At 47.5% G+C, this 26,523-nt stretch overlaps 1 protein-coding gene across 5 annotated transcripts in view; it reads right to left on the bottom strand.

The window, feature by feature from the left end:
• Nucleotides 1–4,544: 4,544 nt before the first annotated feature.
• Nucleotides 4,545–26,523, bottom strand: part of ism1 (isthmin 1) — a 46,974-nt gene continuing 24,995 nt past the window's right edge. For 2 of the 5 annotated variants that reach the window (XM_042305642.1, XM_042305643.1), the window contains 4 exons: nt 23,773–24,094; nt 15,434–15,577; nt 10,651–10,740; nt 4,545–6,694 (listed from right to left, as the gene is read on the bottom strand). In XM_042305642.1, coding sequence (XP_042161576.1) covers nt 6,177–6,694; nt 10,651–10,740; nt 15,434–15,577; nt 23,773–24,094 — 1,074 coding nt within the window. In that variant the 3' untranslated portion in view covers nt 4,545–6,176. The remainder of the gene's footprint in view (nt 6,695–10,650; nt 10,741–15,433; nt 15,578–23,772; nt 24,095–26,523) is intronic. The other 3 variants (XR_006079848.1, XR_006079849.1, XR_006079850.1) reach the window with 3 other exon arrangements.

Raw genomic sequence — 26,523 nt, 5'->3', positions numbered from 1 at the left:
AGTTTCAACAACCATTACAACCTTAGTTTATAGTCAGTTTTATGGTCTCTACTCAAACCTCTCAGTTATCGAGGTAAACTGGTCTAAAGGGAAATCCTTCAGGTGGGAGTTATATTCGTAACAGCAGAAAAGGCTGTCCCATGATGCCAGGTCAATGTCTGTGCTCATGGGGTGGGCCTATGACTTAGTTAAACTCCAAAGGGAATTGGAGTTTCCTTCATTAAACAGTTTATAATCTCATTAGATAATTTCACAAATAATTTCATCTTTACTCGTTCATTTTATACAACAATTAGATGCAAGCCTCACAACTGAGACGCTTGTATAAACAGAGTTATGGTAATGTGGCTGTATTGTCTCATGAGTTTCACAAACATTAAATTAAATGGACCGGTCATAACTGGATTCTCCTCAGACCGTGTACACATTCTCCGAAACATGGACAATGTTCAGTTCAAGTTCTGTGATGTGGAAGAGGTTCCTTTGTCCTCCTGTGAAAATGTCTCTCTCTATACTGTCTGGCCATGAGGAGAGAGACTCCTCTAGGAATTTATGACCTGCCTCTGATTGGGAACCATATCAGGCCACCATAGACATACATATTACCTAGACCTACAAAACCCCTAGACAATACAAAAACTAACGTACCCACCCTAGTCACACCCTGACCAAACCAAAATAATAAAGAAAACAGAGATATCTCAGGTCAGGGCGTGACACTCTGTGCATGATTTCCCGCAAGACAGGAATGTCAGTGTTCTGCCATGGCCAGCGAAGAGCCCGGATCTCAATCCCCCCAGAAATGTCCGGGGACTTGCAGGTGCCTTGGTGGAAGAATGGGGTAACATCTCACAGCAAGAACTGGCAAATCTGGTGCAGTCTATGAGGAGATGCACTGCAGCACTTAATGCAGCTGGTGGCCACACCAGATACTGACTGTTACTTTTGATTTTGACCCCCCCCCCCCTTTGTTCAGGAACACATTATTCAATTTCTGTTAGTCACATGTCTGTGGAACTTGTTCAGCCACATACAATAAATATTACTATAAATATTTATATTCATGAAATCACAAGTGCAATATAGAAAATCCACCTGTCATGTCAGATTTTGAAATTATGCTTTACATAGAAAGCAATCCAAGCATTTGTGTAAGTTTATCGATCGCACGATAAAACATTAAGTACACTTAGCATCAGGTAGCTCGGTCACGAAAATCAGAAAAGCAATCAAATTAATCGTTTACCTTTGATGATCTTCAGATGTTTTCACTCACGAGACTCCCAGTTACACAACAAATGTTCCTTTTGTTCCATAAAGACTATTTTTAGATCCAAAATACCTCCGTTTGTTTGTCGCGTTATGTTCAGAAATCCACAGGAAAGATCGTTCACGACAACGCAGACAAATTCCAAATAGTTTCCATAATGTTCACAGAAACATGTCAAACGTTTTTTATAATCAATCCCGGGGTTGTTATTAAAATATATAATCGATAATATATCAACCGCAAATGTCTTTCACAGTAGGGAAAAACAGTGGGGAAAACAATGGCTGTCGAAATTCTGTTGAGCGAGCAAAACTCATGTGACCACGAAGCGATGTTATCGTTCTGGCTCATTTTTCAAAATCAAAGCCTGAAACTATGTCTGAAGACTGTTGACACCTTGAGGAAGTGATAGGAAAAGGAATCTGGTTCATATCCAGTTTTCAAAATAGAAGCCACTTCCTGCTTTGATTTTCCTCAGGGTTTCGCCTGCAATATCAGTTCTGTTATACTCACAGACAATATTTTGACAGTTTTGGAAACTTTAGAGTGTTTCCTATCCAATACTAATAATAATATGCATATATTAGCAACTGAGACTGAGGAGCTGGCCGTTTATAATGGGCACCTTTTCATCCAAGCTACTCAATTACTGCCCCTGCAGCCATAAAAAGTTACGTTTGCTGAAAATAAACGCAGTTGACAGTGAGAGGACGTTTCTTTTTTTTGATGAGTTTAACTCTAGCTCTTTTACAAAATGTTGTTTAAAAAAATCTGAAAATGAAAATATCGTGTTTTGGAATGAAGCCCTTCAAGCGTTATCGGTTTCGAGTATTGTACTTCGAGTTTTGAAAACATACTGAAAAATGTGCTAAAGTGATTGACAAAAAATGTTTAACGTGCTGCTGGGTGGAATTCTGAGGAGGTTTGTGTTGTTTACTCTCTGCTTTAGAGACACATGGAGCCTACCTAGGAAGGAGCTGGGGCGAAGTGTGTGTGTGTGTGTGCATGTTGCCACTTAGCGCTTGATGGTTTGAAGTAAAAAGGAGTACCTTGATGTCTGTATAGCAGACATTCAGACAGACAGTGTGATTAGATAATGATCGCTGGTGCATTTTCCCCCTCGCTGCCCGACCAACTGCAACAGTAACTGTAGCTGCTTGAATAGATACAAGACAACAACAATCTTAAAGATCTGAATGCTTTGCTGTAGGCCAAACAAACATCATGCTATAGCTCTGCTGTAGGCCAAACAAACATCATGCTATCGCTCTGCTGTAGACCAAACATCATACTATCGCTCTGCTGTAGGACAAACATCATACTATCGCTTTGCTGTAGACCAAACATCATACTATCGCTTTGCTGTAGGCCAAACATCATACTATTGCTCTGCTGTAGGCCAAACAAACATCATGCTATCGCTCTGCTGTAGACCAAACATCATGCTATCATTCTGCTGTAGGCCAAACAAACATCATGCTATCGCTCTGCTGTAGACCAAACAAACATCATACTATCGCTTTGCTGTAGACCAAACAAACATCATGCTATCGTTCTGCTGTAGGCCAAACAAACATCATGCTATCGCTCTGCTGTAGACCAAACAAACATCATGCTATCGCTTTGCTGTAGACCAAACAAACATCATGCTATCGCTTTGCTGTAGACCAAACAAACATCATGCTATCGCTTTGCTGTAGACCAAACAAACATCATGCTATCGCTCTGCTGTAGACCAAACAAACATCATGCTATCGCTCTGCTGTAGACCAAACAAACATCATGCTATCACTTTGAGACATTTTAACGATCTGCAACAACTCTTTAATTATTTTTAATTGAAATGTTTTAACACTTGATCGTGCATCTTATAGATGTGAATAACCACTTCTCTTTTCAATGATGTTTGAGTGAGATATGATCCTGATAGTATGAAATCCAATAGTATAGGAACATTGTTGTGCAGAACGTGAGTGTGATTGTAAGGAAGACATTCAGTGTGTGTGTGTGTAAGGAAGACATTCAGTATGAGTGGTTGTGGAGAATGAATGAAGGAGTGCCTGAGGGGTGTGGAGCTGAGCTGGAACGTGCTGTGACCTGCTGAGAGAGAGAGGGGGGGAGGGGGGGGGCGAGATTTATGTTTATTTATTTTCCCATTTGCACATCGTTACAATATTGTATATAAACATAATGACATTTGTAATGTTTACTGTTCATTTTTATTGTTTATTTCACTTCTGTATATTATCTACTTCACTTGCTATGGCAATGTTAACGTATGTTTCCCCATGACAATAAAGCCCATTGAATTGAATTGAATTGAGAGCCAGAGTGAGAGACAGACAGAGAGAGAGACAGACAGACAGAGAGAGAGACAGACAGACAGACACAGACAGAGAGAGAGAGAGACAGACAGACAGAGACAGAGTGAGAGACAGAGAGAGAGAGACAGACAGAGACAGACAGACAGACAGACAGACAGAGAGGACCCTGATACAACAGCCCAGCTGAGGCTCAGACACACCACTATAGGCTCTGAGGAATGAGGCCAGCATGAATGGATTTCTCTGTGTCACAATGATTGTAACACTTAGGGTATGTACACACACACACACCACAGGGAATGATCAGAGGGCCCTGTCTACTCCATGCGTGCATTTACACGCGTGTAAGTGTCGTGTGTGTGTGTGTTGTGTGTGTGTGTGAATGTGTGCAGTGTTCATACTCCGAGGAATAACTCCGAGGAATTTCAGGATACATGCCGAAGACAAAGAATGTGATCCATGTTGCTGCCTAAAGCTGTTCGTATATGTTTTTCCCCTGATAGATTTCCCTGACAGCAGCGAAGGAAAGCTAATAACAAGTCATCTCAATAACAAGTCATCCTAATAACAAGTCATCCCAATAACAAGTCATCCTAATATCAAGTCATCCCAATAACAAGTCATCCTAATAACAAGTCATCCCAATAACAAGTCATCCCAATAACAAGTCATCCCAATAACAAGTCATCCCAATAACAAGTCATCCTAATAACAAGTCATCCCAATAACAAGTCATCCCAATACCAAGTCATCCTAATAACAAGGCATCCTAATTCCTAAAACCAACTTGATAATAGTCCTATTCTATAATAATCTCAGAGGTTGTGTTCTGCTTATTCCTCTTTTTACTGACTGTACAATCTGGCTACTCCACATTATGCACAGATCGTCATTATAAATTGACAGATAAAACTAATAGAACAAATTAAATATAGGAAGTGCATTATCTCTTACATTTTACTTCATGTTTTTTATTTAAACATTTTTTATTTAAACATTTATATCACAATCTTTTTTCCCGTACAGCTGTATTCACACATTTCCTATTCTTGTTTTCCTTTTGGGCCGAATCCTAACTTGAGATGAGCGGCTCAATCCAAGTTTTTGGCTGAAAAATCTCTGATCAATATCAATCAATGAACGATTTAAGCCAATCGTGATGATTTCGTTTGAGTGCGGGTCCCATCTCAAGTTAGCATCTAGTCAGAAACCAATCAACGACAACGATCATGGACACCCAACATTTTGGGACATAAATCTACAGCTTAATAAATACTCTACAAAAATAACGCAGGCTTTTTATACCGGAGATAATGATCTGGAGGGAGGAATCGATACGGAAGAGGGGAGATTGGGTAAAGAAGAAGAAAAACGGCATGCTAACCTGAATATTACAGCTACCAATGAGCAGAATGCTAACCTGAATATTACAGCTACCAATGAGCAGAATGCTAACCTGAATATTACAGCTACCAATGAGCAGAATGCTAACCTGAATATTACAGCTACAAATGAGCAGAATGCTAACCTGAATATTACAGCTACCAATGAGCAGAATGCTAACCTGAATATTACAGCTACCAATGAGCAGAATGCTAACCTGAATATTACAGCTACCAATGAGCAGAATGCTAACCTGAATATTACAGCTACCAATGAGCAGAATGCTAACCCATCGCTCTGTAGATTCTGGATGTTACAAGACTCCTTTACACTCAGTTACAACTGTGATATCCACAGCACAAAGACACTTTCTGATTCTGATAGGTCAGGGATCTTCTCTGTCTCTCTCCCTCTTCTGATAGGTCAGGGATGTCTCTCTCTGTCTCTCTTCTGATAGGTCAGGGATCTCTCTCTACTGTCTCTCGCTTCTGATAGGTCAGGGATCTTTGTCTCTCTCTCTTCTGATAGGTCAGGGATGTCTCTCTCTCTCTTCTGATAGGTCAGGGATGTCTCGCTCTCTCTCTTCTGATAGGTCAGGGATGTCTCGCTCTCTCTCTTCTGATAGGTCAGGGATGTCTCTCTCTCTCTCTCGCTTTCTTCTGATAGGTCAGGGATCTCTCTCTCTCTATTCTGATAGGTTAGGAGGGTGTGACTCAAAACATGGAGATTTGGATCTGATCATTCAGCCAATTAAGAATCCCTGTGCTCTCCTTTTGGCCAATCAGAAACAAACTAAAAACTTACAATACAAATCTAAAACATGAAAAGTAATTTTCCCTTTTTATGAAGCTACACCAAGCTATCCCTTTTAAACCAAACTTTTATAGAATTATTATCAGAAAAAATATTTGTCAAAAATCCATCATACAGTTTGACTTTGAATATAATTTGATTTGATATGTCATAGAAATAAAGACCTGACATGACTTATAGACTGTGATTATCATGAAGACGAGAACAGTTCCTCATCTTCATCACGTTGGCTGATCAACAGACAGTCCTGTTCATATGGCACCTAGTTCCAAAGTCTAAAAACACTCATGGATGGTTTGAAGCACCAATTGAAGTACCAGATTCATAAACATTTCTCAGATCGTTTTCGTTTTTTTTCTCTCTCTCTCATGTTCATCTCTCCAGTTCTAAAACTCTCGAGCGTCCTCCACCTGTTTGTGGTAATCCTCATCCAGGGGGTTGTCTGGACACTTCTGCCCGTTGTTAGGAGGCCTGACCTGGTTATAACGACTCCAGTCCCCCTTACAGATGATCCAGGGCAGGACGTCGACCTTGTAGTGGAGGTCAGCAGAGAACTCATTGCTGATGAGGTTGGGTGTTCCGGCTCCTTTACCCCGGGTGATGAGCTTCATGTTGTCATTGTAGCAGCAGTGCTGTGCGGCCAGAGTAGTGGACTCTAGAGTTAACATGGAGCGGATGCAGCACCGGGCCGTGGGTTTGTAGATCTCTAGTTTCTCCTTGGGGCCGCTGGCGTCTTTCCAGCGGAAGTCCCGGCGTGTGGCGGGGTCGGGGACGTCGGCCGTGCTGTAGGCCACCTCGGTGGGGTAGGAGCAGGGGCAGCTGGGGAGGTCGTTGGAGACCTTGGTCATGTATTTCTTCAGGAACTCAGACTTACAGTTCATCCAGCGTTCACAGCTGTCCGTGTCTAGAAGACATTAGAGACAGAGACAGAGTTAGTTAGTCTGGATCTCTCCCTACAGCCGACTGGGTCTAGAAGATATTAGAGACAGAGACAGAGTTAGTTAGTCTGGATCTCTCCCTACAGCCGACTGGGTCTAGAAGACATTAGAGACAGAGACAGAGTTAGTTAGTCTGGATCTCTCCCTACAGCCGACTGGGTCTAGAAGACATTAGAGACAGAGTTAGTCTGGATCTCTCCCTACAGCTGTCTGGGTCTAGAAGACATTAGAGACAGAGACAGAGTTAGTCTGGATCTCTCCCTACAGCTGTCTGGGTCTAGAAGACATTAGAGACAGAGACAGAGTTAGTTAGTCTGGATCTCTCCCTACAGCTGTCTGGGTCTAGAAGACATTAGAGACAGAGTTAGTTAGTCTGGATCTCTCCCTACAGCTGTCTGGGTCTAGAAGACATTAGAGACAGAGTTAGTTAGTCTGGATCTCTCCCTACAGCTGTCTGGGTCTAGAAGACATTAGAGACAGAGTTAGTTAGTCTGGATCTCGCCCTACAGCTGTCTGGGTCTAGAAGACATTAGAGACAGAGACAGAGTTAGTTAGTCTGGATCTCTCCCTACAGCTGTCTGGGTCTAGAAGACATTAGAGACAGAGACAGAGTTAGTCTGGATCTCTCCCTACAGCTGTCTGGGTCTAGAAGACATTAGAGACAGAGACAGAGTTAGTTAGTCTGGATCTCTCCCTATAGCTGTCTGTGTCTAGAAGACATTAGAGACAGAGACAGAGTTAGTTAGTCTGGATCTCTCCCTACAGCTGTCTGGGTCTAGAAGACATTAGAGACAGAGACAGAGTTAGTCTGGATCTCTCCCTACAGCTGTCTGTGTCTAGAAGAGACAGAGTTAGTCTGGATCTCTCCCTACAGCTGTCTGGGTCTAGAAGAGACAGAGTTAGTCTGGATCTCTCCCTACAGCTGTCTGTGTCTAGAAGACATTAGAGACAGAGACAGAGTTAGTTAGTCTGGATCTCTCCCTACAGCTGTCTGGGTCTAGAAGACATTAGAGACAGAGACAGAGTTAGTTAGTCTGGATCTCTCCCTACAGCTGTCTGGGTCTAGAAGACATTAGAGACAGAGACAGAGTTAGTTAGTCTGGATCTCTCCCTACAGCTGTCTGGGTCTAGAAGACATTAGAGACAGAGACAGAGTTAGTTAGTCTGTATCTCTCCCTACAGCTGTCTGTGTCTAGAAGACATTAGAGACAGAGACAGAGTTAGTCTGGATCTCTCCCTACAGCTGTCTGTGTCTAGAAGAGACAGAGTTATTCTGGATCTCTCCCTACAGCTGTCTGGGTCTAGAAGACATTAGAGACAGAGAGAGTTAGTCTGGATCTCTCCCTACAGCAGTCTGTGTCTAGAAGAGACAGAGTTAGTCTGGATCTCTCCCTACAGCTGTCCGTGTCTAGAAGACATTAGAGACAGAGACAGAGTTAGTCTGGATCTCTCCCTACAGCTGTCTGTGTCTAGAAGACATTAGAGACAGAGACAGAGTTAGTTAGTCTGGATCTCTCCCTACAGCTGTCTGTGTCGAGAAGACATTTGAGACAGAGACAGAGTTAGTCTGGATCTCTCCCTACAGCTGTCCGTGTCTAGAAGACATTAGAGACAGAGACAGAGTTAGTCTGGATCTCTCCCTACAGCTGTCTGGGTCTAGAAGACATTAGAGACAGAGACAGAGTTAGTTAGTCTGGATCTCTCCCTACAGCTGTCCGTGTCTAGAAGACATTAGAGACAGAGACAGAGTTAGTCTGGATCTCTCCCTACAGCTGTCTGGGTCTAGAAGAGACAGAGTTAGCCTGGATCTCTCCCTACAGCTGTCCGTGTCTAGAAGACATTAGAGACAGAGACAGAGTTAGCCTGGATCTCTCCCTACAGCTGTCTGGGTCTAGAAGACATTAGAGACAGAGTTAGTCTGGATCTCTCCCTACAGCTGTCCGTGTCTAGAAGACATTAGAGACAGAGACAGAGTTAGTCTGGATCTCTCCCTACAGCTGTCCGTGTCTAGAAGACACTCGAGACAGAGACAGAGTTAGTCTGGATCTCACCCTACAGCTGTCCGTGTCTAGAAGACATTAGAGACAGAGACAGAGTTAGTCTGGATCTCTCCCTACAGCTGTCTGGGTCTAGAAGACATTAGAGACAGAGACAGAGTTAGTTAGCCTGGATCTCTCCCTACAGCTGTCCGTGTCTAGAAGACATTAGAGACAGAGTTAGCCTGGATCTCTCCCTACAGCTGTCTGGGTCTAGAAGACATTAGAGACAGAGACAGAGTTAGCCTGGATCTCTCCCTACAGCTGTCCGTGTCTAGAAGACATTAGAGACAGAGTTAGTCTGGATCTCTCCCTACAGTTGTCTGTGTCTAGAAGACATTAGAGACAGAGACAGAGTTAGTCTGGATCTCTCCCTACAGCTGTCTGGGTCTAGAAGACATTAGAGACAGAGACAGAGTTAGTTAGCCTGGATCTCTCCCTACAGCTGTCCGTGTCTAGAAGACATTAGAGACAGAGTTAGCCTGGATCTCTCCCTACAGCTGTCTGGGTCTAGAAGAGACAGAGTTAGCCTGGATCTCTCCCTACAGCTGTCTGGGTCTAGAAGAGACAGAGTTAGTTAGTCTGGATCTCTCCCTACAGCTGTCTGGGTCTAGAAGAGACAGAGTTAGTTAGTCTGGATCTCTCCCTACAGCTGTCTGGGTCTAGAAGACATTAGAGACAGAGACAGAGTTAGCCTGGATCTCTCCCTACAGCTGTCTGGGTCTAGAACAGACAGAGTTAGTTAGTCTGGATCTCTCCCTACAGCTGTCTGGGTCTAGAAAAGACAGAGTTAGTCTGGATCTCTCCCTACAGCTGTCTGGGTCTAGAAAAGACAGAGTTAGTCTGGATCTCTCCCTACAGCTGTCTGGGTCTAGACGAGACAGAGTTAGTCTGGATCTCTCCCTACAGCTGTCTGGGTCTAGAATAGACAGAGTTAGTTAGTCTGGATCTCTCCCTACAGCTGTCTGGGTCTAGAAGAGAGAGTTTGTTAGTCTGGATCTCTCCCTACAGCCGTCTGGGTCTAGAAGAGACAGAGTTTGTCTGGATCTCTCCCTACAGCTGTCTGGGTCTAGAAGAGAGAGACAGAGTTAGTCTGGATCTCTCCCTACAGTTGTCTGGGTCTGGAAGAGACAGAGTTAGTCTGGATCTCTCCCTACAACTGTCTGGGTCTAGAAGAGACAGAGTTAGTTAGTCTGGATCTCTCCCTACAGCTGTCTGGGTCTAGAAGAGACAGAGTTAGTTAGTCTGGATCTCTCCCTACAGCTGTCTGGGTCTAGAAGAGACAGAGACAGAGTTAGTCTGGATCTCTTCCTACAGCTGTCTGGGTTTAGAAGAGACAGGGTTAGTTAGTCACCTCTGCACCCTCTCTCTCTCTTTCTCTTTCACCCCATTCTCTCTCTCTCTCTGTCTCTGTCTCATACAAGATGGGAATGGGAGGATGCATAAGTGTGCTAGCCTAGCTATTTATTTGATTGGTTCTTTTCTCCTGGCTAACTGAGGATATTGGAACAGACACAGAGAGCAGAAGATTACAGAATGCTTGGCTCTCTTCCTGTCCTGATGCAGAATGAGAAAGAATGACGAGTGGGCCCAGGATGGACTGGGCCATAGAAATATATTGACTAGAACAGACATATCCTCACAAATCAATGGGCTGCGCTGGAGGACTGGGCCATGGAAATATATTGACTAGAACAGACATATCCTCACAAATCAATGGGCTGTCTGGGAGGACTGGGCCACTGTTTGAGGTCAATTCTGAAAGTAACCCTGACCTGGACATTCATGCTGAATAGAATCGCTGTTGCGTTTGACAGTGGAGGAAACCTGATGTTAAGATACATGAGGGGAAAATGATTAAAAGACTACTGAAAGAAGAGTCTTACCGACACCAAAGAGCTCTGTAGCGTTGAACTCATCGGTTCCAGCCAGCAGACTGACCTCAGTGGCGGCTGTCTTGAACGCATCTTCAATACCTTTAGACAGACACACGGTCAGTTAATGATGCAACAGGAAGAAAGATGTAAGCACAGTAAACACACCGTGTACTTCCTGCTTCCTGTTTCACACGCTGTGTACTTCCTGTTTCCTGTTTCACACCCCGTGTATTTCCTGTGTTACTCTGACCTCCTATAATACTGAAATGATGTTAATTTAAAAAAATCTACAGGTATTTATCATCCCTTTAAAAATCTACAGGTATTTATCATCCCTTTAAATATCCACAGGTATTTATCATCCCTTTAAATATCCACAGGTATTTATCATCCCTTTAAATATCCACAGGTATTTATCATCCCTTTAAATATCTACAGATATTTATCATCCCTTAAAATATCTACAGGTATTATCATCCCTTTAAATATCTACAGGTATTTATCATCCCTTTAAATATCTACAGGTATTTATCATCCCTTTAAATATCTACAGGTATTATCATCCCTTTAAATATCTACAGGTATTATCATCCCTTTAAATATCTACAGGTATTAATCATCCCTTTAAATATCTACAGGTATTTATCATCCCTTTAAATATCTACAGGTATTTATCATCCCTTTAAATATCTACAGGTATTTATCATCCCTTTAAATATCTACAGGTATTTATCATCCCTTTAAATATCTACAGGTATTTATCATCCCTTTAAATATCTACAGGTATTTATCATCCCTTTAAAAATCTACAGGTATTATCATCCCTTTAAATATCTACAGGTATTTAACATCCCTTTAAAAATCTACAGGTATTATCATCCCTTTAAATATCTACAGGTATTTATCATCCCTTTAAATATCTACAGGTATTTATCATCCCTTTAAATATCTTCAGATATTTATCATCCCTTAAAATATCCACAGGTATTTATCATCCCTTTAAATATCTACAGGTATTTATCATCCCTTTAAATATCTACAGGTATTTATCATCCCTTTAAATATCTACAGGTATTTATCATCCCTTTAAATATCTACAGGTATTTATCATCCCTTTAAATATCTACAGGTATTTATCATCCCTTTAAATATCTACAGGTATTTATCATCCCTTTAAATATCTACAGGTATTTATCATCCCTTTAAATATCTACAGGTATTATCATCCCTTTAAATATCTACAGGTATTTATGACCCGTAAAAAAAAAAAAATGTAAATATGACAGTGACCATTTAAACATGTGACCTGGATCCAATAACACAAATAAAGAAAAATAGGTTCAGAACACCTGGGCAGGTCAGCAAGCTGCCTCAATCAGGAGGTTCAGAACACAGCCTGTCACACTGTCCTCACCTGGGCAGGTCAGCAAGCTGCCTCAATCAGGAGGTTCAGAACACATAGCCTGTCACACTGTCCTCACCTGGGCAGGTCAGCAAGCTGCCTCAATCAGGAGGTTCAGAACACATAGCCTGTCACACTGTCCTCACCTGGGCAGGTCAGCAAGCTGCCTCAATCAGGAGGTTCAGAACACATAGCCTGTCACACTGTCCTCACCTGGGCAGGTCAGCAAGCTGCCTCAATCAGGAGGTTCAGAACACAGCCTGTCACACTGTCCTCACCTGGGCAGGTCAGCAAGCTGCCTCAATCAGGAGGTTCAGAACACAGCCTGTCACACTGTCCTCACCTGGGCAGGTCAGCAAGCTGCCTCAATCAGGAGGTTCAGAACACAGCCTGTCACACTGTCCTCACCTGGGCAGGTCAGCAAGCTGCCTCAATCAGGAGGTTCAGAACACAGCCTGTCACACTGTCCTCACCTGGGCAGGTCAGCAAGCTGCCTCAATCAGGAGGTTCAGAACACAGCCTGTCACACTGTCCTCACCTGGGCAGGTCAGCAAGCTGCCTCAATCAGGAGGTTCAGAACACAGCCTGTCACACTGTCCTCACCTGGGCAGGTCAGCAAGCTGCCTCAATCAGGAGGTTCAGAACACAGCCTGTCACACTGTCCTCACCTGGGCAGGTCAGCAAGCTGCCTCAATCAGCCTCAATCAGGAGGTTCAGAACACAGCCTGTCACACTGTCCTCACCTGGGCAGGTCAGCAAGCTGCCTCAATCAGGAGGTTCAGAACACAGCCTGTCACACTGTCCTCACCTGGGCAGGTCAGCAAGCTGCCTCAATCAGGAGGTTCAGAACACAGCCTGTCACACTGTCCTCACCTGGGCAGGTCAGCAAGCTGCCTCAATCAGGAGGTTCAGAACACAGCCTGTCACACTGTCCTCACCTGGGCAGGTCAGCAAGCTGCCTCAATCAGGGGGTTCAGAACACAGCCTGTCACACTGTCCTCACCTGGGCAGGTCAGCAAGCTGCCTCAATCAGGGGGTTCAGAACACATAGCCTGTCACACTGTCCTCACCTGGGCAGGTCAGCAAGCTGCCTCAATCAGGGGTTCAGAACACATAGCCTGTCACACTGTCCTCACCTGGGCAGGTCAGCAAGCTGCCTCAATCAGGGGGTTCAGAACACATAGCCTGTCACACTGTCCTCACCTGGGCAGGTCAGCAAGCTGCCTCAATCACCTGGGGGTTCAGAACACATAGCCTGTCACACTGTCCTCACCTGGGCAGGTCAGCAAGCTGCCTCAATCAGGGGGTTCAGAACACATAGCCTGTCACACTGTCCTCACCTGGGCAGGTCAGCAAGCTGCCTCAATCAGGGGGTTCAGAACACATAGCCTGTCACACTGTCCTCACCTGGGCAGGTCAGCAAGCTGCCTCAATCAGGGGTTCAGAACACAGCCTGTCACACTGTCCTCACCTGGGCAGGTCAGCAAGCTGCCTCAATCAGGGGGTTCAGAACACAGCCTGTCACACTGTCCTCACCTGGACAGGTCAGCAAGCTGCCTCAATCAGGGGGTTCAGAACACAGCCTGTCACACTGTCCTCACCTGGGCAGGTCAGCAAGCTGCCTCAATCAGGGGGTTCAGAACACACAGCCTGTCACACTGTCCTCACCTGGGCAGGTCAGCAAGCTGCCTCAATCAGGGGTTCAGAACACATAGCCTGTCACACTGTCCTCACCTGGACAGGTCAGCAAGCTGCCTCAATCAGGGGTTCAGAACACATAGCCTGTCACACTGTCCTCACCTGGGCAGGTCAGCAAGCTGCCTCAATCAGGGGGTTCAGAACACATAGCCTGTCACACTGTCCTCACCTGGGCAGGTCAGCAAGCTGCCTCAATCAGGGGGTTCAGAACACATAGCCTGTCACACTGTCCTCACCTGGACAGGTCAGCAAGCTGCCTCAATCAGGGGGTTCAGAACACATAGCCTGTCACACTCTCCTCACCTGGGCAGGTCAGCAAGCTGCCTCAATCAGGGGGTTCAGAACACACAGCCTGTCACACTGTCCTCACCTGGGCAGGTCAGCAAGCTGCCTCAATCAGGGGGTTTAGAACACATAGCCTGTCACACTGTCCTCACCTGGACAGGTCAGCAAGCTGCCTCAATCAGGGGGTTCAGAACACATAGCCTGTCACACTGTCCTGTCACACTCTCCTCACCTGGGCAGGTCAGCAAGCTGCCTCAATCAGGAGGTTCAGAACACAGCCTGTCACACTGTCCTCACCTGGGCAGGTCAGCAAGCTGCCTCAATCAGGAGGTTCAGAACACAGCCTGTCACACTGTCCTCACCTGGGCAGGTCAGCAAGCTGCCTCAATCAGGGGGTTCAGAACACATAGCCTGTCACACTGTCCTCACCTGGGCAGGTCAGCAAGCTGCCTCAATCAGGGGGTTCAGAACACATAGCCTGTCACACTGTCCTCACCTGGGCAGGTCAGCAAGCTGCCTCAATCAGGGGGTTCAGAACACATAGCCTGTCACACTGTCCTCACCTGGGCAGGTCAGCAAGCTGCCTCAATCAGGGGGTTCAGAACACATAGCTGACCTCAATCAGGGGGTTCAGAACACATAGCCTGTCACACTGTCCTCACCTGGGCAGGTCAGCAAGCTGCCTCAATCAGGGGGTGTAGAACACAGGGGGTTCAGAACACAGCCTGTCACACTGTCCTCACACTGTCCTCACCTGGGCAGGTCAGCAAGCTGCGTCAATCAGGGGGTTCAGAACACATAGCCTGTCACACTGTCCTCACCTGGGCAGGTCAGCAAGCTGCCTCAATCAGGGGGTGTAGAACACACAGCCTGTCACACTGTCCTCACACTGTCCTCACCTGGGCAGGTCAGCAAGCTGCCTCAATCAGGGGGTTCAGAACACATAGCCTGTCACACTGTCCTCACCTGGGCAGGTCAGCAAGCTGCCTCAATCAGGGGGTTCAGAACACATAGCTGACCTCAATCAGGGGGTTCAGAACACATAGCCTGTCACACTGTCCTCACCTGGGCAGGTCAGCAAGCTGCCTCAATCAGGGGTGTAGAACACACAGCCTGTCACACTGTCCTCACACTGTCCTCACCTGGGCAGGTCAGCAAGCTGCCTCAATCAGGGGTTGAGAACACAGCCTGGCACACTGTCCTCACCTGGGCAGGGCAGCAAGCTGCCTCAATCAGGGGGTTCAGAACACACAGCCTGTCACACTGTCCTCACCTGGGCAGGGCAGCAAGCTGCCTCAATCAGGGGGTTTAGAACACACAGCCTGTCACACTGTCCTCACCTGGGCAGGTCAGCAAGCTGCCTCAATCAGGGGGTTCAGAACACACAGCCTGTCACACTGTCCTCACCTGGGCAGGATGGCATGTCACAGGTGCGTGACTCAGTGGCAGTGCAGGCGTAACCACATGACCTGGTCCTCTTCTGGTTCCCGTTCTTACAGGTTACACTGCATGGAGACCAGTTACTCCAGTCACCCTCTCCGTCTATATAGTCTGGAGAGGAGCGCTGAGAGAGAGGGGGGAGGAAGAGAGAGAGGGGGGAGGGAGAGAGAGAGGGGGGGGAGGAAGAGAGAGGGGGAGGAAGAGAGGGGGAGGAGAGAGAGAGGGGGGGAGGAAGAGAGAGAGAGGGGGGAGGAAGAGAGAGGGGGGAGGAAGAGAGAGGGGGAGGAAGGGGGGGGAAGAGAGGGGGGGAGGAAGAGAGAGGGGGGGAGGAAGAGAGAGAGGGGGAGGAAGAGAGAGGGGGGGGGAGGAAGAGAGAGAGGGGGAGGAAGAGAGAGGGGGAGGAAGAGAGAGAGGGGGGAGGAAGAGAGAGGGGGGGAGGAAGAGAGAGAGGGGGGGAGGAAGAGAGAGAGGGGGATGAAGAGAGAGAGGGGGAGGGGGGAGGAAGAGAGAGAGGGGGAGGAAGAGAGAGAGGGGGAGGAAGAGAGAGAGGGGGAGGAAGAGAGAGAGATCAACATCAACAAAAAGTGCCGACTTTACAGTGAAATGCTTAATTATTAATTACTTACGAGCCGTTTCCTAACAATGCAGTGAAAAAGTATGAAAATGAACAAATAAATGAAAAGAAAATAGTACCACAATAAATAACAAAAAAGAGGCTACATATATATATATATAGAGTCAGTGCACTGGGGTACGGGGTAGTAATGAGTCAGTGTACTGGGGTACGAGGTAGTAGTGAGTCAGTGCACTGGGGTACGAGGTAGTAATGAGTCAGTGTACTGGGGTACGAGGTAGTAATGAGTCAGTGTCCTGGGGTACGAGGTAGTAGTGAGTCAGTGTCCTGGGGTACGAGGTAGTAGTGAGTCAGTGTCCTGGGGTACGAGGTGGTAGTGAGTCAGTGTCCTGGGGTACCAGGTAGTAGTGAGTCAGTGTACTGGGGTACGAGGTAGTAGTGAGTCAGTGTCCTGGGGTACCAGGTAGTAGTGAGTCAGTGTACTGGGGTACGAGGTAGTAATGAGTCAGTGTTCTGGGGTACGAGGTAGTAATGAGTCAGTGTACTGGGGTACGAGGTAGTAATGAGTCAGTGTACTGGGGTACGAGGTAGTAATGAGTCAGTGTACTGGGGTACGAGGTAGTAATGAGTCAGTGTCCTGGGGTACGAGGTAGTAATGAGTCAGTGTCCTGGGGTACGAGGTGGTAGTGAGTCAGTGTCCTGGGGTACCAGGTAGTAGTGAGTCAGTGTTCTGGGGTACGAGGTGGTAGTGAGTCAGTGTCCTGGGCTACCAGGTAGTAGTGAGTCAGTGTACTGGGGCACGAGGTAGTAATGAGTCAGTGTTCTGGGGTACGAGGTAGTAATGAGTCAGTGCACTGGGGTACGAGGTAGTAATGAGTCAGTGCACTGGGGTACGAGGTAGTAATGAGTCAGTGTACTGGGGTACGAGGTAGTAGTGAGTCAGTGTACTGGGGTATGAGGTAGTAGTGAGTCAGTGTACTGGGGTATGAGGTAGTAGTGAGTCAGTGCACTGGGGTACGAGGTAGTAGTGAGTCAGTGTACTGGGGTATGAGGTAGTAATGAGTCAGTGTCCTGGGGTACCAGGTAGTAGTGAGTCAGTGTACTGGGGTATGAGGTAGTAGTGAGTCAGTGCACTGGGGTACGAGGTAGTAATGAGTCAGTGTCCTGGGGTACCAGGTAGTAGTGAGTCAGTGTACTGGGGTATGAGGTAGTAGTGAGTCAGTGTACTGGGGTATGAGGTAGTAATGAGTCAGTGTTCTGGGGTACGGGGCAGTAATGAGTCAGTGTTCTGGGGTACGAGGTGGTAGTGAGTCAGTGTCCTGGGCTACCAGGTAGTAGTGAGTCAGTGTACTGGGGTACGAGGTAGTAATGAGTCAGTGTTCTGGGGTACGAGGTAGTAGTGAGTCAGTGTCCTGGGGTACCAGGTAGTAGTGAGTCAGTGTACTGGGGTCATGGACGGAAGGGTCATGGAGGGAGTGTGAGGGGCCATGGTGAGGGGGTGGGGGTCATGGCGGGGGTGTGGGAGGTCATGGATGGGGTGTGGGAGGTCATGTATGGGGTGTGGGAGGTCATGGATGGGGTGTGGGGGGTCATGGAGGGCGATGTGGGGGTCATGGAGGTCAGTGTTGGGGTCATGGATGGGGTGTGGGGGTCATGGATGGGGTGTGGGTGGGTAATGGATGGGGGTGTGGGGGTCATGGATGGGATCATGGATGGGGTGTTGGGGGTCATGGATGGGTGTGGGGGTCATGGATGGTGTCATGGATGGGGTGTGGGGGTCATGGATGGGATCATGGATGAGGTGTGATTGGGGGTGTGGGGTCATGGAGGGGGTGTGGGGTCATGGATGGGGTGTTGGGGGTCATGGAGGAGGGTGTGAGTGGTCATGGATGGGGTCATGGATGGGGTGTTGGGGGTCATGGATGGGTGTGGGGGTCATGGATGGGGTCATGGATGGGGTGTGGGGGTCATGGATGGGGTCATGGATGGGGTGTGGGGGTCATGGATGGGGTCATGGATGGGGTGTGGGGATCATGGATGGGGTGTGGGCGTCATGGATGGGGTGTGGGGGTCATGGATGGGATGTGGGGTCATGGAGGGAGTGTGAGGGGTCATGGATGGGGTCGTGGATGGGGTGTGGGTGGGTCATGGATTGGGGTGTGGTTGGGTCATGGATTGGGGTGTGGTTGGGTCATGGATTGGGGTGTGGGTGGGTCATGGATTGGGGTGTGGGGTCATGGTGGGGGTGTGGGGGTCATGGATGGGGTCATGGATGGGGGTCAAGGGGGGTCATGGAGGGGGTTTGGGGTGTCATGGATGGGGTCATGGATGGGGTGTGGGGTCATGGTGGGGGTGTGGGGGTCAGTGTCTCCTGACCCCTCCTGTCTCAGCCTCCAGTATTTATGCTGCAGTAGTTTATGTGTCGGGGGGCTGGGGTCAGTTTGTTATATCTGGAGTACTTCTCCTGTCCTATTCGGTGTCCTGTGTGAATCTAAGTGTGCGTTCTCTAATTCTCTCCTTCTCTCTTTCTTTCTCTCTCTCGGAGGACCTGTAGCCCTAGGACCATGCCCCAGGACTACCTGACATGATGACTCCTTGCTGTCCCCAGTCCACCTGGCCATGCTGCTGTTCCAGTTTCAACTGACCTGAGCCCTAGGACCATGCCCCAGGACTACCTGACATGATGACTCCTTGCTGTCCCCAGTCCACCTGGCCATGCTGCTGCTCCAGTTTCAACTTCCACCTGACTGTGCTGCTGCTCCAGTTTCAACTGTTCTGCATTATTATTATTCGACCATGCTGGTCATTTATGAACATTTGAACATCTTGGCCATGTTCTGTTATAATCTCCACCCGGCACAGCCAGAAGAGGACTGGCCACCCCACATAGCCTGGTTCCTCTCTAGGTTTCTTCCTAGGTTTTGGCCTTTCTAGGGAGTTTTTCCTAACCACCGTGCTTCTACACCTGCATTGCTTGCTGTTTGGGGTTTTAGGCTGGGTTTCTGTACAGTACTTTGAGATATCAGCTGATGTACGAAGGGCTATATAAATAAATTTGATTTGATTTGATTTGATGGATGGGTTGTGGGGGTCAAGGATGGGGTGTGGGGGTCAAGGATGGGGTCATGGATTGGGTGTGGGGTCATGGTGGGGGTCATGGATGGGGTGTGGGGGTCATGGAGGAGGGTGGGGGTCATGGAGGAGGGTGTGAGTGGTCATGGATGGGGTCATGGATGGGGTGTTGGGGGTCATGGATGGGTGTGGGGGTCATGGATGGGGTCATGGATGGGGTGTGGGGGTCATGGATGGGGTCATGGGGGGGTCATGGATGGGGTCATGGATGGGGTGTGGGGGTCATGGAGGGAGTGTGAGGGGTCATGGATGGGGTCGTGGATGGGGTGTGGGTGGGTCATGGATTGGGTGTGGGGTCATGGTGGGGGTGTGGGGGTCATGGATGGGGTGTGGGGGTCAATGATGGGGTGTGGGTGTCAAGGATGGGGTCATGGATGGGGGTGTGGGGGTCATGGAGGGGTGTGGGGCGTCATGGATGGGGTGTGGGGGTCATGGGTTGGGTGTGGGGTCATGGTGGGGGTGTGGGGGTCATGGATGGGGTGTGGGGGTCAAGGCTGGGGTGTGGGGGTCAAGGATGGGGTCATGGATGGGGGGTGGGGGTCATGGAGGAGGGTGTGGGGGTCATGGAGGAGGTGTGAGTGGTCATGGATGGGGTCATGGATAGGGTGTTGGGGGTCATGGATGGGTGTGGGGGTCATGGATGGTGTGTGGGGGTCATGGATGGGGTCATGGATGGGGTGTGGGGGTCATGGATGGGGTCATGGATGGGGTGTGGGGGTCATGGATTGAGTGTGGGGTAATGGATGGGGTGTGGGGGTCATGGATGGGGTCATGGATGGGGTGTGGGGGTCATGGTGGGGGGTGGGGGTCATGGATTGGGGGTCATGGATTGAGTGTGGGGTAATGGATGGGGTGTGGGGGTCATGGATTGGGTGTGGGGGTCATGGTGGGGGAGGGGGTCAAGGATGGGGTGTGGGGGTCATGGAGGGGTGTGGGGGTCATGGATGGGGTGTGGGGGTCATGGAGGGGTGTGGGGTCATGGATGGGTTGTGGGGGTCATGTCATGGGGGTCTTGGAGGGGGTGTGGTGTCATGGAGGGGGTGTGGGGGTCATGTCATGGGGGGTCTTGGAGGGGGGATAATAGTTCCCTTTGACTCTCAGACAAGCTTACACACTCACACACAGTTTTCAGTGTTTAGAAAAACACACCAGGAAGCATTTGGCAAAAAAAACAACAATATAATCCAGGAAATCTCTACTACAAACCGGGGAGGTTAACACACTTAAATAATTACAAATGAGGTGTAAAACAAACAAAAAAATCAAATAGTTTCGTTTTAGCATAAGACACATTCAAATGAGTCTGGGCTGGGGTTGGTTCAGTCTAGAGTTTTTCTGGAAGTTGGGGCTGAAATGCCAAGAAATCCTCTTTTACTTCCAATTAGCATTAAAGGGATCAGTTTGATAATCATACCTGGAAACCTTTCCTCTGCCCGGGCTCAGGAGAATGTTTTTCACGTGTGGGAGTTCTCCTACATGTGAACTGCAAATATGATTATCCACATGTAAATGTTTTTACGTGAAATTGCATAATCGATTCTCACGTTGAAAGTTTTTAACGTTGAAACCGCACATTTGATGTGAGGTGAAAACATGTTATTTTCCACAAACGGTGTTGTTAACATGTGGACTCCAAATGTAAATACATTACATGTGAAATTTAAACTGAACATGTGAAAACAGTTATTTCATGTGTTGTTGTTGTTGTTGTTGTTGTTGTTGTTGTAGTAATCTCCTGTTTCTGTAGAGACACAGCTTGATGTACCAGGACACCTCCTGGAGAGGACACCCCCTGGACAGGACACTAGTCTATCTCCTGTTTCTGTAGTGAGACAGCTTGATGTACCAGGACACCTCCTGGACAGGACGCTAGTCTATCTCCTGTTTCTGTAGTGAGACAGCTTGATGTACCAGGACACCTCCTGGACAGGACACCCCCTGGACAGGACACTAGTCTATCTCCTGTTTCTGTAGAGACACAGCTTGATGTACCAGGACACCTCCTGGACAGGACACCCCCTGGACAGGACACTAGTCTATCTCCTGTTTCTGTAGAGACACAGCTTGATGTACCAGGACACCCCCTGGACAGGACACCCCCTGGACAGGACACTAGTCTATCTCCTGTTTCTGTAGAGACACAGCTTGATGTACCAGGACACCCCCTGGACAGGACACCCCCTGGACAGGACACTAGTCTGCCTCCTGTTTCTGTAGTGAGACAGCTTGCTGTACAGGACAGTCCAATAGGAGACAACTAGATAGTTGTCCATCCTCTGTGATTAAACATTGGATTAGAGCTTGAACAAGAACGTAACAGATGGATAAATGATATTTCTTGTCTCTCCATAACACCCACATTCCTCAGTAACTGTTGTTATGTTGGAGTCGGTGGACAGGCTGAGACACGGTTGAGGATGGTATGGCTTCGCGAGGAGGGCGAATTCTTCCACAGCAGATTTATCTACCTAGCGGGCCAGTTGAGAATGTTATGAGTGTTTGTTGTGTGGCAGCGCTAACAGAAGTGGTCTGTTCTAAACACTAGGGAACACGGTGACATCTGAACCGGGTCGACACAGCCCCGGTGTCGACCCGGTTCCCGTCAGGGGACGTCGATTTTCCAGGGGCGTTTAAACTGTGCGTACGTATACACATGTACACATACCAGTTCAGCTCCACAGACAAATCCAGCTCATGAAACTAAAGAATGTTAAAAGCTTCAATCACAGCCCAATCTGGCCCGAAAGGACTGGAACCAGTACACTGTAGTTATTATGGTGCCAGCTAACTACACTGTAGTTATTATGGTGTCAGCTAACTACACTGTAGTTATTATGGTGCCAGCTAACTACACTGTAGTTATTATGGTGCCAGCTAACTACACTGTAGTTATTATGGTGTCAGCTATCTGCTAACTACACTGTAGTTATTATGGTGCCAGCTAACTACACTGTAGTTATTATGGTGCCAGCTAACTACACTGTAGTTATTATGGTGTCAGCTATCTGCTAACTACACTGTAGTTATTATGGTGCCAGCTATCTGCTAACTCCACTGTAGTTATTATGGTGCCAGCTATCTGCTAACTACACTGTAGTTATTATGGTGCCAGCTATCTGCTAACTACACTGTAGTTATTATGGTGTCAGCTATCTGCTAACTACACTGTAGTTATTATGGTGCCAGCTATCTGCTAACTCCACTGTAGTTATTATGGTGCCAGCTATCTGCTAACTACACTGTAGTTATTATGGTGTCAGCTATCTGCTAACTACACCATAGTTATTATGGTGTCAGCTAACTACACTGTAGTTATTATGGTGCCAGCTATCTGCTAACTACACTGTAGTTATTATGGTGCCAGCTATCTGCTAACTACACCGTAGTTATTATGGTGTCAGCTATCTGCTAACTACACTGTAGTTATTATGGTGCCAGCTATCAGCTAACTCCACTGTAGTTATTATGGTGCCAGCTATCTGCTAACTACACTGTAGTTATTATGGTGTCAGCTATCTGCTAACTACACCATAGTTATTATGGTGTCAGCTAACTACACTGTAGTTATTATGGTGCCAGCTATCTGCTAACTACACTGTAGTTATTATGGTGCCAGCTATCTGCTAACTACACCGTAGTTATTATGGTGTCAGCTATCTGCTAACTACACTGTAGTTATTATGGTGCCAGCTATCTGCTAACTACACTGTAGTTATTATGGTGCCAGCTATCTGCTAACTACACTGTAGTTATTATGGTGTCAGCTATCTGCTAACTACACCGTAGTTATTATGGTGTCAGCTATCTGCTAACTACACCGTAGATATTATGGTGTCAGCTATCTGCTAACTACACCGTAGTTATTATGGTGTCAGCTATCTGCTAACTACACCGTAGTTATTATGGTGTCAGCTATCTGCTAACTACACCGTAGTTATTATGGTGTCAGCTATCTGCTAACTACACCGTAGTTATTATGGTGCCAGCTATCTGCTAACTACACCGTAGTTATTATGGTGTCAGCTATCTGCTAACTACACCGTAGTTATTATGGTGTCAGCTATCTGCTAACTACACCGTAGTTATTATGGTGTCAGCTATCTGCTAACTACACCGTAGTTATTATGGTGTCAGCTATCTGCTAACTACACCGTAGTTATTATGGTGCCAGCTATCTGCTAACTACACCGTAGTTATTATGGTGTCAGCTATCTGCTAACTACACCGTAGTTATTATGGTGTCAGCTATCTGCTTACTATCAGAACCAGACCTCTAGACAGTCTATGTAGCTACATAGCTAGGTCCCATCAGAACCAGACATCTAGACTGTCTATGTAGCTAGGTCCCATCAGAACCAGACCTCTAGACTGTCTATGTAGCTAGGTCCCATCAGAACCAGACATCTAGACTGTCTATGTAGCTAGGTCCCATCAGAACCAGACCTCTAGACTGTCTATGTAGCTAGGTCCCATCAGAACCAGACATCTAGACTGTCTATGTAGCTAGGTCCCATCAGAACCAGACATCTAGACTGTCTATGTAGCTAGGTACCATCAGAACCAGAACCGTCAGTCCCCCTCACACACACACAACACTCACCATATTCAGTCTGAGCCTTGCTGGTGCCTCCTCCTCCTCCTCCTGTGCCTCCTCTCCTCTCCCAGTCCCCAAGTGGCTTTAGGAAGTTACTATCCTCTGTGTTACCAACTCCTCCTATACCTATACCTCCCCCTCGTCCTTCTCCTTCTCCCCTGTAGGGCGCCTGCTCCTCGGGCCTGCGGGGGGTCGAGACCGAGGAGGAGGTGGAGGAGGTTTTCCACCAGTTTCTCCAGTTGGGAGCAGCCCATCCTGGTTTGTTCTCTTTCTTCAGGCCTTTCTCAGGCTCTGCTGCCTCTAGACCATCCACCACCTCTATGGTCACCTGGAGGAGAGAGAGAGAGAGAGAGAGAGAGAGAGAGAGAGAGGCTCAGGGTCAAAGGTCAGAGTCTGTCTGGAGAAACAACTGCCCATTATGTATTGGAGTTGTACTTCATCAATGTCTGCATTGTTTCCTTCTAATACTACATTTGAGATATTTCTGACACAAAATACCAGTTGCTCTGATCTAACGATCACCCCTGAGCAGTCCCACAGAGCCCGTCTGGGTAGCAGCAGTCAAATTTAATGTGGTCCCGACTCCCTCCACCTCCTTCCCTTCTGTCATTCCTAACTCCTGTGCCTCCCAGGAGGGAGGGGCGAACCTCCACCCCAATACAATGCCCCAACTACCCCCTCACCCACCTCAATCCTCTCCACCTAAACAGTGAGTTCAAAGGGTCTGCTCAACCTTCTCCAGGACGTGAAGGATCTGCTCAACCTTCTCCAGAACGTGAAGGATCTGCTCAACCTTCTCCAGAACGTGAAGGATCTGCTCAACCTTCTCCAGAACGTGAAGGATCTGCTCAACCTTCTCCAGGACATGAAGGATCTGCTCAACCTTCTCCAGAACGTGAAGGATCTGCTCAACCTTCTCCAGGACATGAAGGATCTGCTCAACCTTCTCCAGAACATGAAGGATCTGCTCAACCTTCTCCAGAACGTGAAGGATCTGCTCAACCTTCTCCAGAACGTGAAGGATCTGCTCAACCTTCTCCAGAACGTGAAGGATCTGCTCAACCTTCTCCAGGACATGAAGGATCTGCTCAACCTTCTCCAGGACATGAATCTTAGGATCAAAGAGGTCCCCCCATACTCTCCTCCTCCTCTCACAGACCACTCACTCATTGGTTCAATCGCTCCTTCTCCCCAGACCTGCTCCCTCTCTTCCTGCATCTTGAGATACCTATACCCTTCTCGTCTCCTCCTATACCCTGAACCCCCTCTGTCTTATTGTTGACTCTTCTCCTCCTATACCCTGAATCCCCGTCTGTCTTATTGTTGACTCTTCTCCTTGTCTCCTCCTATACCCTGAACCCTGCCTTATTGTTGACTCTTCTCCTCATCTCCTCCTATACCCTGAACCCCCTCTATCTTATTGTTGACTCTTCTCCTCCTATACCCTGAATCCCCTCTGTCTTAATGTTGACTCTTCTCCTCATCTCCTCCTATACCCTGAACCCTGTCTTATTGTTGACTCTTCTCCTCGTCTACTCTTATACCCTGAACCCCCTCCATCTTAATGTTGACTCTTCTCCTTGTCTCCTCCTATACCCTGAACCCCCTCTGTCTTAATGTTGACTCTTCTCCTCGTCTCCTCCTATACCCTGAAACCCCTCTGTCTTAATGTTGGCTCTTCTCCTCATCTCCTCCATTACCCTGAACCCTGTCTTATTGTTGACTCTTCTACTCGTCTCCTCCTATACCCTGAACCCCCTCTGTATTATTGTTGACTCTTCTCCTCGTCTCCTCAAATACCCTGAACCCCCTCTGTCTTAATGTTGACTCTTCTCCTCGTCTCCTCCTATACCCTGAACCCCCTCTGTCTTATTGTTGACTCGTCTCCTCCTATACTCTGAACCCTGTCTTAATGTTGACTCTTCTCCTCCTATACTCTGAACCCTGTCTTATTGTTGACTCTTCTCCTCGTCTCCTCCTATACCCTGAACCCCCTCTGTCTTATTGTTGACTCGTCTCCTTCTATACCCTGAACCCTATCTTAATGTTGATTCGTCTCCTCCTATACCCTGAACCCTGTCTTAATGTTGACTCGTCTCCTCCTATACCCTGAATCCCCTCTGTCTTAATGCTGACTCTTCTCCTCCTATACCCTGAATCCCCTCTGTCTTAATGTTGAATCTTCTCCTCATCTCCTCCTACACCCTGAACCCCCTCTGTCTTATTGTTGACTCGTCTCCTCCTATACTCTTAACGCTGTCTTAATGTTGACTCTTCTCCTCGTCTCCTCCTTTACCCTGAACCCTGTCTTAATGTTGACTCGTCTCCTCCTATACCCTGAATCCCCTCTGTCTTAATGTTTACTCTTCTCCTCCTATACCCTGAATCCCCTCTGTCTTAATGTTGAATCTTCTCCTCATCTCCTCCTATAGCCTGAACCCCCTCTGTCTTATTGTTGAATCTTCTCCTCGTCTCCTCCTATACCCTGAACCCCCTCTGTCTTATTGTTGACTCTTCTCCTCCTATACCCTGAATCCCCTCTGTCTTAATGTTGAATCTTCTCCTCTTCTCCTCCTATACCCTGAATCCCCTCTGTCTTAATGTTGAACCTTCTCCTCGTCTCCTCCGATACGCTGAACCCTGTTTTATTGTTGACCCTTCTCCTAATCTCCTCCTATACCCTGAACCCCCTCTGTCTTATTGTTGACTCTTCTCCTCGTCTCCTCCTATACCCTGAACCCTCTCTGTCTTATTGTT

Source organism: Oncorhynchus tshawytscha, linkage group LG24 (genome assembly GCF_018296145.1).
Source record: "Oncorhynchus tshawytscha isolate Ot180627B linkage group LG24, Otsh_v2.0, whole genome shotgun sequence".
NCBI lineage: Eukaryota > Metazoa > Chordata > Actinopteri > Salmoniformes > Salmonidae > Oncorhynchus > Oncorhynchus tshawytscha.
Note: the sequence above shows the minus strand (reverse complement) of the source record. Positions and strands in the feature narration are given on the sequence as shown.